General features: G+C 44.9%; 1 protein-coding gene across 4 annotated transcripts in view; it reads right to left on the reverse strand.

Moving 5' to 3' along the window:
- The window catches only part of dlg4b (discs, large homolog 4b), a gene marked incomplete at its 5' end in the record, with an annotated part of 75,080 nt that overhangs the window by 18,761 nt on the left and 41,994 nt on the right, over window positions 1-14,325 (reverse strand). For all 4 annotated transcript variants that reach the window (XM_084428425.1, XM_084428422.1, XM_084428423.1 and 1 more), the window contains 6 exons: window positions 3,586-3,700; window positions 3,773-3,926; window positions 6,233-6,369; window positions 6,443-6,612; window positions 6,705-6,829; window positions 6,908-6,958. In XM_084428425.1, the coding sequence (XP_084284551.1) occupies window positions 3,586-3,700; window positions 3,773-3,926; window positions 6,233-6,369; window positions 6,443-6,612; window positions 6,705-6,829; window positions 6,908-6,958 (752 nt within the window). The remainder of the gene's footprint in view (window positions 1-3,585; window positions 3,701-3,772; window positions 3,927-6,232; window positions 6,370-6,442; window positions 6,613-6,704; window positions 6,830-6,907; window positions 6,959-14,325) is intronic.

Consider the following 14,325-nt stretch of genomic DNA (forward strand, 5'->3'; position numbering starts at 1 on the left):
CATTGTGAGTCACGTATCGTAGCAACGATGACGTCAAGTGACAACAGCGGGAAATGTAAAAATGACTCTTACCTCCGAGCAGCCGGCGAAAAAGAAAAGAGCACAAAAATATAGAATTGAATGGGAAAATGAGCAGCTACCCGTGGCTGGAATGCGTGAGGGACAATGAATACTGTTTTTTACTGTTTATTTTTCTTCAAATGCAGTCTAAACCGATGAGTTTTGAATGTTATTATGTTGTATTTGTTTAACCCTCATGTGGTGTTCAAAACCCTATAACACCTGTGGTGTTCCCGGTCAAAAATGACAGGCCCATAAAAAATAGCTTATAAATCACTCATTATACCATATTTTCACCCAATCTTGGATTCAATCTTTTTGTCCACTTGTTCTCTTTCAATTAGGACTGGTTTTATATGTATATTTGCATCTGATTATTCATAGGCCTCATTTATTTGATAGTAGGCATCTAATTTTTGGAGTAAAAAACAAAACATTTTTGAATAATTTTGGAAAAATTTAATAAAATCTGAAGAAAATTGGCACTGTTGATCACACTAGTCTACTTTAATGTTTCACAAGGAATTTTGTTTTGAAAAACTTTTATTTTTTACAAAATGGCACAGAGTTACTCTTGTGGTGTTCCACTGGGCCATTGAGGGCCATTGTTTCAGTTGGCCATTGAAAGTGAATGGGAGAGACATGTGTTAGAAGTCCATGAGGAATATCTTTAGATCTGAGTGATGGATTATGGTGAGTTTGGGCTCTTTTTAATCTTAACAATCTCATGTAAATAATGATGTGCCATTTTCCACAATTTATGCATGCTTCATTGAGTTATGAGTTAAAACGCGACATAAGTGCTAGGCTACATCTATATTCGAGGCTCTGTGTGCGCCTGTTGGGGTTTGTGTGTTACAACTCCATTAGGAATATCTTTAGATCTGAGTGATGGATTATGCTGAGTTTGGGCTGTTTTTAATCATGATAGTCTGCTGAAAATAATGATGTACAGTTTTCTACGATCTGTGCATGCTTCGTGAAGTTATGAGCGAAAACCAAAAGTGAGTGCTTCATGAATATATACTTGGCTAGATGCGTCTGTGGTATTTTCTGTGTTAGAACGCCATGAGGAATATCTTTAGATCTTATTGATGGAATATATTGAGTTTGGGCTCTTTTTAATCGTGAGCTCCGGGTGTAAATAACGATGTGCCAATTTTCATGACCGATGTATGTTTCATGAAGATACGAGTAAAAAGGCCAAGTCTAAGCTACCTTGATTGGCTACGTGAGTCTGTGCGTCTGTGGTATTTTTTTGTGTTAGAACTCCATGAGGAATATCTTTAGTTCTGAGTTATGGATTATGTTGAGTATTGACTCATTTTAATTGTAAGCATCTGCTGTAAATAATGATGTGTCATTTTCCACAATCGGAGCATGTTTCATGAAGTTACGAGCGGAAATGTGTCTAAAATTCAGAATCCATACATGGTTTACACATGGGTCTTTTGAAGGGCTTCTTTTAGAAAAACCTAGCTCAAGTTTAGTAAAAAGCCTGAAACAATTATGCTTGTTGTATTCTACTCATTGAGACCTTTCAAATGACATATGACACAGGACTATCTGAGCTGTATGATGTATTTGACATATTGCTGAATGTAGTACAAAAAAGTAGTTTATAAATTATGATTTTTTTTTCTTCTAATTATCAGCAAATAACTCGGCACTACTTAGGAGTTTATCAAATTGGCTACATTCATTGTAAATTTCAGACTCTAAGCTTTCAAATGACACCTATTTTAAGTTGATCAAGGTAATAGTTTTAAAAAATATTATGATTATTTATTTCACAGCTAGGTGGCGCTTGCAGGGGGTACACTCAGTTTTAGGGTGATAACTCAGCAGTCGTTAGGAGTTGATCAAAGTGATTAGACGCATTAAAAAGCTGAGATTCTAAGCTTTAAAATGATACATATTTTGTGTTGTTCCATTCATTGGATGCATTGGTCTCTCCCATTCACTTTCAATGGCCCATTGAAACAATGGCCCACAATGGCCCTCAATGGCCCAGTGGAACAACACAAGTGTAACTCTGTGCCATATTGTACAAAATAAAAGTTTTTCAAAACAAAATTCCTGGTGAAAAATTAAAGTAGACTAGTGTGATCAACAGTGCCAATTTTCTTCAGATTTTATTTAAAATTTCCAAAATTATTCAAAAATAATGTTTTTTTTACTAAAAAAATTAGATGCCTACTCTCAAATAAATGAGGCCTACGATTAATCAGATGCAAATAGAAATATAAAACCAGTCCTAATTGAAAGAGAACAAGTTGACAAAAAGATTGAATCCAATATTGGGTGATAATATAGCATAACAAGTGATTTATAAGCTATTTTGTGTAGGCTCATCATTTTTGACCGGGAACACCACAAGTGTGACTCTGTGTCATTTTGTACAAAATAAAAGCATTTCAAAAGAAATTTCCTGGTTAAACATTAAAGTAGACTAGTGTGATCAACAGTGCAATTTATTTTCATATTTTTCTCAATATTGCCAAAATTATTAACAAATAATGCTTTTTTCACTCAAAAACTGAGGTGCATAAGCTCAGATAAATGACTCCTACAATTAAACTGTTTGAAAATTGAATACAAAACCAGTCCTAATTGAAAGAAAACAAGTTGATAAAAAGATTGAATCCAATTTTTGGGGATAATATAGCATAACGAGGGATTTATAAGCTATTTTGTGTAGGCCTGTCATTTTTGACCGGGAACACCATAGGTGTAACAAGGTGAAAAAAACAACACAAAAAAAGTAAAAAATAAAATAAAATAAATTTGGACAAGTTGTTATAGTCTCTGTGAACAAAGTCACTAAGTTTCAGTTCAATGCGATAACATTAACTAGTATTTTCAGGAAAAAGAAAATCTTCTCCAGTCAAAAATGACATGAACACCACATGAGGGTTAAGTTAAAAATAAAACGTATTATAAAGTAAACAAATCCATGGTTCATGTTGGCAAAATGATCATGATAGCCTTTATATTTCACATCTATGTGGTTCAGTCTTGTATATTGATTAGGCTTACTTTGCTATTCTATAAATATATAGGCCTAATAAGTTGTATTATAATATGCTATAATGTATGAAATATATTTATCTAAATGTATCAATTAGTTTCCACAATATTCACCAGAAGTCATCACAATATTCAGTCATCATTTCAGGGGTTATTTTTTTCTTCCGTGGGGGCATGTCACCGGACCGGTCACCCCCCCACCCCCCCCGTTCCTTATTTCCATTTCAGAAAGTTGGCAACCCTATCTGCTTCAAACATTACAATGCTCATTATAACTTCTGTGAACTCTACAATAAGTAAATCCACTTCACCAGCTGATTACTCTTCAATGCCATAGAAATATTCAGAGCTATACCACAAAAACGGAAGTTCAAACACAAAATTCTAAAGATGGCTGCACACTTGTTTCTCTGGTGCTTAAGAACTATAGAAGCAATAGAAAGTGTCTATGATATGTGTTAATTTGCATATTTGCATAAACATGAGTGTAGTCACCTGGGAATGTCCTCGTCTCCCAGCAAGAGGCCTTTAGGGATGGGCGAGTAATGGCGCGGAGACGAGGGACTGAGGGCTTGTGGGTAATCAGACATGTCCATATGAGGAGCATAGGCTGCAGGAAGACACAGACGTCAGAGCGTGTGTGTGTGTGTGCGTGAGAGAGAGTGTGTGTGTATGCACTCACAGCTGGTGATGTCAGGAGGGTTGTAGGCGTCTTGATGATGATGATGATGATGATGAAGAGTTTTGGCTACTCTCAGATACACAACTTCCCCTGTGTTTTTCAGTGCAGCTACTGCGTCTTCATGCATCACGTCCTCTAGATACATGTTATTCACCTAAACACACACACACACTTAATGACTGTAGATCATTTGATACAACTAACCTGCACCCCTGAACATCCATGACTACCATCGGTTGCCTCTCATACAGTGTTTTTACTGGTACACTGTAGGCGAAACTGAGAGATTGGCCACACTGAACCAGGGTTCCCTATCAGTCAGTCACGTTCGACATTACGTCAGAACTGATTGACGCAGGGGATCTCACTTGATAGCCCAATCGCCTTCGAGTGGTAACAAAACAAGTCATTGGACATTGGCGAGTGAGATTTGCATGGCAAGCCACTCCCCGTACATGTACGGGTATATAAGCTTGTGTGTTTGATCACTTCAGCGCTCAGCCAATCCACTTGCGTGTGAGCTGACAAGAAGGGGAAGCAGTTCTGTGTTGGTGAGACGCCGCATTTGTCGATGTCCCATTGTGTGTCGCATAAGAGAGCAAACTTACACGGTTAAGAGTAGCGATCGCACCCCTGGGCACTTCAACTAATAAAAGAGCAGTTTCCTAAAAGAGCAAGCACGGATGATGCTGCTTACCCGTCTTACAGCCACGATCACTGCCTCGCGTGTCTGGGCCGAAAGCTTGCTGAGCCAGCATTCGTCGATGACACATGTTCTCAATGCGAAAACATGGCCATCGCGATGTTGAGATTGAGACTCCAACACCTTGAAAAAGTCAAGTCAAGTCACCTTCATTAATATAGTGCTTTTAACAATATAGATTGTTTCAAAGCAGCTTTACAGTGACAATAGGAAATGAAAGTAACAGAGACTTTTTGGCTTTACAGCAGCTCTAGAATAAAGTTATTATCCAGCTAAAGTTAGTTTTGATTGATTCACTTCCGTTGCAAAGATCATTAATTATTAACTTAGGGGCCGCTAACACGACACCGTTCTAACAGAAAACTCTTAACGTGCTCCGGCCCGCTCATTCGCACAACAACAGTGCCTGGTGGCATCAACTGCCTGAAGTTGCTAGCAGTACCGCTGGCCTTGTGCCAGTTTTGACCATTGTTGCTGGTCTGGACGGACAACACAGTGACGGTGGCATACATCAACCGCCAGGGTGGTCTACGTTCATGTCGCTTGTCGCAACTCACCCACCATCTCCTCCTCTAAAGTCAGCAGATACTCGCTCCATTCCATTTACATATTACCGGTGAGCACAATCGAGTACCGGATGCACTCTCACAACAGCTCACGCTCCCGGGAGAACAGAGACTTCACCCCCAGGTGGTCCAGTTACTGTATGTGGAGACATTCCAGACCTCTGGAACCTCTACGTGTGGTTTGTGGACGGGACGATGCAGACTTAAGTGGTCTACCACCAGCAGTGGTGGACACAATCACTCAAGCCAGAGCCCTAGAGCCACAGTGCTGCTATTGCGGCACATCATGATGCAGTAGACGGTAGGTCTTTGGGAAAGCTTGACTTGATCATCAGGTTCCTGAGAGGTGCGAGGAGGCTGAATCCTCCTCGGCCACACCTCATCCCCTCTTGGGACTTCTTTGTGGTGCTTAAAGCCCTACACAGAGCGCCCTTTGAGCCACTGCAGTCAGTTGAGCTTAAGATCCTGTCTCTCAAGACAACGCTCCTGACTGTGCACACGTGTATCAAGAAGGTGAGGTACCTGCATTTTCGGTCAGAGAAACGTGCATGAAATTTGGACCGGCTGACTCTCACATAATCCTGAGACCCCAGGCTGGATAAGTTCCCACCATTCCTTTCCGGCACCAGGTGGTAAACTTGCAAGCACTGCCCTTGAAGGAGGCAGACCCAGCATTCTAATCGCTGTGTCCTGTGCATCTACGTTGTAACGTTTTCTCACACTCTTTATTTTGGGTTTTTTGGACCGCATGCAGAGCTTTAGAAGCTCTTTGCCTCCTTTGGAGGTCAGCAGAAGGGAAAGGTTGTCTCCAAGCAGAGGCTGGCCCACTGGATAGTGGATGCCATCATCTTGGCGTACCAGTCCCAAGACCAGCATGCCCCATTGGGCTGAGTGTTGTCACCTCTGGGGTGTTGCCTCTCAAGCAGAAATCTGCAGAGCTGCAGGCTGGTAAATGTAAACATGTTTACATTTACTGGAGAAGCTAAATGATTTTAAAATTGGAAATTGCAAAGTGAGTTTGTGCATAAAACAGGAAAAATCTGCCAGTGGGGTCAGAAAAATAACCTTCCCTCTGAATTAAGATTATTTTTCTGACCCCATTGGCAGAATGCATTTTTGTTTTCTGTAGACCATGACATTTATTGTTTGATGTTTTTCAAAGATCTACATTAAAAGTTTGCCCAAACTCACAGCGAGAATCTTGTCCCCGATCTGCAGCCGTCCATCTTTATGCGCGGCTCCGCCTTCGATGATCTTGGTGACATAGATGCTGTTGTCACCTGGGACGTGCTGGTTCCCGACGCCGCCCGCGATGCTGAAGCCCAGACCTGCGGCACAGGAGAGCAGCCAATCAGATCAGCTGAAAACATCAGCTTCGCCCACCTGCTGCCCCTCACGCACCTTTAGGACCTTTGATGAGTTTCAGCTCTGTGATTTTCTCTGTGGACGGTTTATGACGCAACACGTAGAGTCGGACGATCGGCCCCGCCTCCTTCAGCGCCTCCACCGCAAAACTGTGAGTGACTTCACGCACATCCACGTCATTCACAAAGAGAATGCTGTCGTTCACCCTGAAAGACACAGTGAATCTCACCTGTCCTGCCAATGCACCTCCACCCCAAAGTTCCATTACAGTGAAAAAAGATTGGTGCAGGAGTTTTACCTCAGCCGGCAGTCCTGTGCTGCGGCTCCTCCTGGAATGATCTTAGTGATGAAGATACTGGGATCGTCTCCTATGTGAGGGTTATCAGTCCCACCGGCTATACTGAAGCCCAGACCAGAGTTACCCTAAACACACACACACTGATGTTCATGCAGAAGTGCTCTGATATGATCAAAGAGTTAAAAGTAAGAGACGTCTCAAACCCTCTCCAGTGTGATTTCCTCATATTCAACGTCTCCGTCCATCCCGTTCATCTGAGACAGAGAGAGAGAGAGAGACACACTCAACCATCAGTATCTTTATTCATTGAGCTTCTATTGTCTGTTCTGGGGCCCTATTTTAACGATCTGAAACGCAAGTATCAAACACGAAGCGCAAGTAACTTTGTGGGCGGGTCTTGGGCGCTGTTACTATTATACCGGCGGGATAAATGACTCTTGCGCCAGACGCAAATCTAAAATGGGTTGGTCTGAAGTAGCTTCATTACTCATAGGTGTGGTTTGGGCGTAAAGTTAAATAAACCAATCAGAGTGACATCTCACATTCCCTTTAAAGGAACACTCCACCGTTTTTTCATATTAAACTATATTATTTCCTTAACTAAGACCTCTCTCGTCTCAGTGCGTGCACTCAATCGCTCTGGCGCGCGGCGACACTTTGATAGCACTTAGCTTAGCCCAGTTCATTCATTAGGGACCAAACAGAGATGAAGTTAGAAGCGACCAAACACCTCCACGTTTTCCCTATTTAAATACAGTTACATGAGTAGTTACAAGACCAAGTACACAAAATAAAATGTGGCGCTTTTCTAAGCGGGTAAAAAGGATAACTACCGTAAAACTTCAAATAATAGCCGAGTCCCAAATAGACGCCTGTCTCTTTTAAACGCCCGGTGTGACGACAGGTTTGGGTAAATAAACGCCGGTCTCAAATAGAGGCCTGGTCGGTTTTTTTGTTTCGGTTTGTATTTAATCTTCAGATCATCTTTTTAAACCAGTTCTATGGTGCAGATTGCGCACGCAAGAGAGCCGTGCGCATCTGGGCGGGAGCTGTTAGTGCAAGCAAGGCGGAGAGGGAGAAGTGGACGGGAGCGACGAGGAGGAATTCGCCAATGAACTTGTAGTTGAGGTGTATCGCGGTGAAGATGATAGTAATGAATGTTTGTTTTATACTGCCAATAATCTCGCACACAAGACGAGAAGCGCCACGCTGCGTCAATGACAACTCGAGGTATTATGATATTATCTATTCATTCAGTTAACGGACGCTCTGAGGTAAAGTGTTCAGACTGCAGACTTAGCAACGATTGTATTTAATTGTACAGTACAATCATAACATAGTACAGTACAGACATTATATTAACTCCATAATGTCCTTAAACATAAAAATATTGCTGGCCATAAACTGAGCAAGTGCGCGACCGGTGTGTGATATCGTTACCTCGAGTTGTCCTAGACGTGACACGACGCAATATAATGTAATTCTTACATTAACTGATTTGTTAAACACATTCGAATTATAAATAAAACGTAATATAATGTGGTAAACTTTCTGTCTGTCAGCCTTAATTCTATGGATGTGCTACACACTCAATGAACAACATCAACACTGAATTAAAGGCCTGTCTCTTATAGACGCCTGTCTCAAATACAAGCCGGTGCAGTTCGGCGATTTGGGAAAATTAAAGCCCGGGCTATTATTTGAAGTTTTACGGTATAATGTATGGCGGAATAGCACTTGGGACTCGGGAGCACTTCGACTCGGCGCAGTAAAAAGTCACGCCTGAAAAATCCTTTCCCCCTCTCCCTCTCACTTCTGTCATTAGAACCAACGTTTTACTGCGCCGAGTCGAAGTGCTCCCGAGTCCCAAGTGCTATTCCGCCATACATTATAGTTATCCTTTTTACCCGCTTAGAAAAGCGCCACGTTTTATTTTGTGTCACCATACTTGGTCGTGTAACTACTTGTGTAACTGTATTTAAATAGGGAAAACGTGGAGGTGTTTGGTCGCTTCTATCTTCATCTCTGTTTGGTCCCTAATGAATGAACTGGGCTAAGCTAAGTGCTATCGAAGTGTCGCCGCGCGCCAGAGCGATTGAGTGCACGCACTGAGACGAGAGAGGTATGTATCGACTCGTCTTAGTTAAGGAAATAACATAGTTTAATATGAAAAAACAGTGGAGTGTTCCATGGCGCGCTTGTTCCATGGCGGATTGCTATTATAACGGTGGATTTGTCAGGCGGATTTGTCAGGCGCACACCAGGAGCGGTTCACAGCCGAGGAGACCACCGTTCTCGTCAGGGCCGTAAAACACAGAGAAGTGACATTGGGGATGGAGAAACACACCCAAATTAGCTTTGGTTAAATAGGCGTATCATAATTTGGGCAAATGTGTAAGCTAGATTTATGCCTATTTTTTCACATCTTCATGGACACAACAATGATTTCCCTCGTGTGGAATATTTTTCCTTGTAATAATGTATGATTTGCAAAAATGAAAACTGCTGCTTCTGTGTAGATGAGAGAATCAAAGTGTGTGTGCGTTGTGCACAGGCTACATTGATTATGGCCAAGCAAGCGCCCTTAAAATAGCATCTGAATAACATGCGCAACGTTCACTGACTTTAGACGAGGTTTCTCCTGGTCAGTGGCGGAATTGTTTTCTAAACCTGCAAAATAGCATCAGGGAACGTTTGCGCCGGAACACGCCTCCTCTTTTCACTGAACCGCCCCCGGGAGCGCAAGTTCATTCCCTAATTTACCGATGTGCGTCTGTCGAGGGAAAAGTCCGCTGCGTTCGGGTGCAAAATACATGCGTCGGTGTACAAAGTCAATTGCGCTGGGTGCAAGATAGGGCCCCTGGTGTTATAATCAACACGCTGACACATGATCTGTGATGGACTCAAACAAATCTCAGAAGAGTTTCAGTGACGCTCACAGAAACCATGAGTCCTTCATCACTAATGTTAAACTGAATGTCCATAAGGCTGAAACTGATGAGACGTGTGCAAAAACTGGAGGGGGCGGGGCTTGATCTTATCCATGAGGATTGATTGGATGGTGAAAGTGTCTCTATATGAAACATAAGAATGGCTGATGACATCAGATGACCAAGAGAGGATATATAACTTATTAATTTGTGACCAAAGAATATGAAGATAAAGTAAGTATCTTTTTAGGTAATCAGAACAAGTAATCAGAAAAAGTGACAAGGGACTCTATTGTCTTCTGTAGAGCTGCTTTACAGAAACAATCTATAATGTACAAAGCGCTATAAAAAAAAAAAAAGCTTTCCAAGAATCAGCCTCTCACACACACACACACAACATCATCAAACCACGTTAAAGACTCACAACCACTCTCCTAAACAACCTGAGAGAGACGAGCAGGGTAATTAACGTCCTGCTTATTTCAGTAACGGAGCTGAAGAACTTTAATTAAAGCAATTTGATGAGTTCTGCTGTTACAGCGCTAGAGGGACTGCAGCAACACAGAGAGACAGACAGGACAGAGAGACAGACAGGACAGGACAGAGAGACGGACAGACAGGACAGAGAGAGAGACAGACAGGACAGAGAGACAGACATACAGGACAGGACAGAGACGGACAGGACAGGACAGAGAGACAGACAGGACAGAGAGACGGACAGGACAGGGCAGAGAGACAGACAGGACAGGACAGAGAGACAGACATACAGGACAGAGAGACAGACAGGGCAGAGAGACAGACAGGGCAGAGAGACAGACAGGACAGGACAGAGAGACAGACAGGACAGAGAGACAGACAGACAGGACAGGGCAGAGAGACAGACAGGACAGGACAGAGAGACAGACATACAGGACAGAGAGACGGACAGGACAGGACAGAGAGACAGACAGGGCAGAGAGACAGACAGGGCAGAGAGACAGACAGGACAGGACAGAGAGACAGACAGACAGGACATGACAGAGAGACGGACAGGACAGAGAGACAGACAGGACAGGACAGGACAGAGAGACAGACAGGACAGACAGACAGGACAGAGAGACAGACATACAGGACAGGACAGAGAGACGGACAGGACAGGGCAGAGAGACAGACATACAGGACAGAGAGACGGACAGGACAGGGCAGAGAGACAGACAGACAGGACATGACAGCGAGACGGACAGGACAGAGAGACAGACAGGACAGGACAGGACAGAGAGACAGACAGGACAGACAGACAGGACAGAGAGACAGACATACAGGACAGGACAGGACAGAGAGACGGACAGGACAGGGCAGAGAGACAGACATACAGGACAGAGAGACAGACAGAGAGACAGACAGACAGGACAGAGAGATGGACAGGACAGAGAGACAGACAGGACAGGACAGAGAGACAGACATACAGGACAGAGAGACAGACAGACAGGACAGGACAGAGAGACAGACAGACAGGACAGGACAGAGAGACAGACAGGACAGGACAGGACAGAGAGACAGACAGGGCAGAGAGACAGACAGGACAGGACAGAGAGACAGACATACAGGACAGAGACGGACAGGACAGAGAGACAGACAGGACAGAGAGACAGACAGACAGGACAGAGAGACAGACAGACAGGACAGAGAGACAGACAGACAGGACAGAGAGACAGACAGACAGGACAGAGAGACAGGACAGAGAGACAGACAGACAGGACAGGACAGAGAGACAGACAGGGCAGAGAGACAGACAGGACAGGACAGAGAGACGGACAGGACAGGGCAGAGAGACGGACAGGACAGAGAGACAGACAGACATACAGGACAGGACAGAGAGACAGACAGGACAGGACAGAGAGACAGACATACAGGACAAGACAGGACAGAGAGACAGACAGGACAGGACAGAGAGACAGACATACAGGACAGAGAGACAGACAGACAGGACAGAGAGACAGACAGACAGGACAGGACAGAGAGACGGACAGGACAGGGCAGAGAGACAGACAGACAGGACAGAGAGACAGACAGATGGACAGGACAGAGAGACGGACAGGACAGAGAGACAGACAGGACAGGACAGAGAGACAGACAGACAGGACAGAGAGACAGACAGGACAGAGAGACGGACAGGACAGGACAGAGAGACGGACAGGACAGGACAGAGAGACAGACAGGACAGAGAGACAGACAGGACAGGACAGAGAGACGGACAGGGCAGAGAGACAGACAGACAGGACAGAGAGACAGACATACAGGACAGGACAGGACAGAGAGACAGACAGGACAGAGAGACGGACAGGACAGGACAGAGAGACAGACAGGACAGAGAGCCGGACAGGACAGAGAGACAGACAGGACAGAGAGACAGACGGACAGGACAGGGCAGAGAGACAGACAGACAGGACAGAGAGACAGACAGGACAGAGACAGACATACAGGACAGGACAGGACAGAGAGACAGACAGACAGACAGGACAGAGAGACAGACAGACAGGACAGAGAGACAGACAGGACAGAGAGACAGACAGACAGGACAGAGAGACAGACAGGACAGGACAGAGAGACAGACCTACAGGACAGAGAGACAGACATACAGGACAGAGAGACGGACAGGACAGAGAGACAGACAGACAGGACAGAGAGACGGACAGACAGGACAGAGAGACAGACAGGACAGAGAGACAGTCAGACAGACAGGACAGGACAGGACAGAGAGACAGACAGGACAGGACAGAGAGACGGACAGGACAGAGAGACAGACAGGACAGGACAGAGAGACAGACAGGACAGAGAGACAGACAGGACAGGACAGGACAGACAGACAGACAGACAGGACAGAGAGACAGACAGGACAGGACAGGACAGAGAGACAGACAGGACAGGACAGAGAGACAGGACAGAGAGACAGACAGGACAGGACAGAGAGACAGACAGGACAGAGAGACAGACAGACAGGACAGGACAGGACAGGACAGAGAGACAGACAGGACAGAGAGACAGACAGACAGGACAGAGAGACAGACAGGACAGAGAGACAGACAGGACAGGACAGAGAGACGGACAGGACAGAGAGACAGACAGGACAGGACAGAGAGACAGACAGACAGGACAGAGACAGACAGGACAGAGAGACAGACAGGACAGGACAGAGAGACAGACAGGACAGGACAGAGAGACAGACAGACAGGACAGGACAGAGAGACAGACAGGACAGGACAGAGAGACAGACAGGACAGGACAGAGAGACAGACAGACAGGACAGGACAGAGAGACAGACAGGACAGGACAGGACCGAGAGACAGACAGGACAGGACAGAGAGACAGACAGACAGACAGGACAGGACAGAGAGAGAGACAGACAGACAGGACAGGACAGAGAGACAGACAGGACAGGACAGAGAGACAGACAGGACAGGACAGGACAGGACAGGACAGAGAGACAGACAGACAGGACAGAGAGACAGACAGACAGGACAGAGAGACAGACAGACAGGACAGGACAGAGAGACAGACAGGACAGGACAGGACAGAGAGACAGTCAGACAGGACAGAGAGACAGACAGACAGGACAGAGAGACAGACAGACAGGACAGGACAGAGAGACAGACAGGACAGGACAGGACAGAGAGACAGACAGACAGGACAGAGAGACAGGACAGAGAGACAGACAGACAGGACAGAGACAGACAGGACAGGACAGAGAGACAGACAGGACAGGACAGGACAGAGAGACAGACAGGACAGAGAGACAGACAGACAGGACAGAGAGACAGACAGACAGACAGGACAAGACAGAGAGACAGACAGACAGGACAGAGAGACAGGACAGGACAGAGAGACAGACAGGACAGGACAGAGGATGGCATGGCAACATATGATGAGTCCTCTTTGAAAATCCAGTTTATTAGGAACTAGCATTTCCATGGTAACAGTGCCATCCTCTCATCACAGGCCAAATGTCCATAAGCAAGAGATCACACTCACACACACACACACACACACACACACACACACACACACACACACACACACTCACACTCATGCATGACATCACAGTGATCACGCATGCAGTTGCCATGACAACATCTTCACAGGATGCATCACACTATCACTCTGGTCACCATGGAGACGATGCAGTCCTCAGCAGAAATTTGGCAACAATCAACAAGACACACAACAAGAACACAGTCTTACCATAAAAATACATCATTTACACCGGTAACCTCATCACAACATGATTTCTGTTAGTAACAGACACTAACATGATGGTAGTACCATGGTATTCCTTAAAGTAACACACACACACACACACACACACACACACACATACAGCTGTCTCGCACTCACACAAACACAGTCATAGCTGTCTCACTCACACACACACACTCGCAGCTCTCACAATCACAGACACTTATCTCACAGCCACACACTCACAGCTGTCTCTCTCTCTCTCTCACACACACACACACACACACACACACACACACACACACACACACACACCTCATATCTGTCTCACACACTCACAGCTGTCTCACACACACACACACAGCTGTCTCAACACACACACACACACACACACACACACACACACACACACACACACACACACACACACACACACACACACACACACACACACACTCACAGCTGTCTCAAACACACAC

The sequence above is a fragment of the Rutilus rutilus genome (genome assembly GCF_951802725.1).
Source record: "Rutilus rutilus genome assembly, chromosome: 13".
NCBI classification, from domain to species: Eukaryota; Metazoa; Chordata; class Actinopteri; order Cypriniformes; family Leuciscidae; genus Rutilus; species Rutilus rutilus.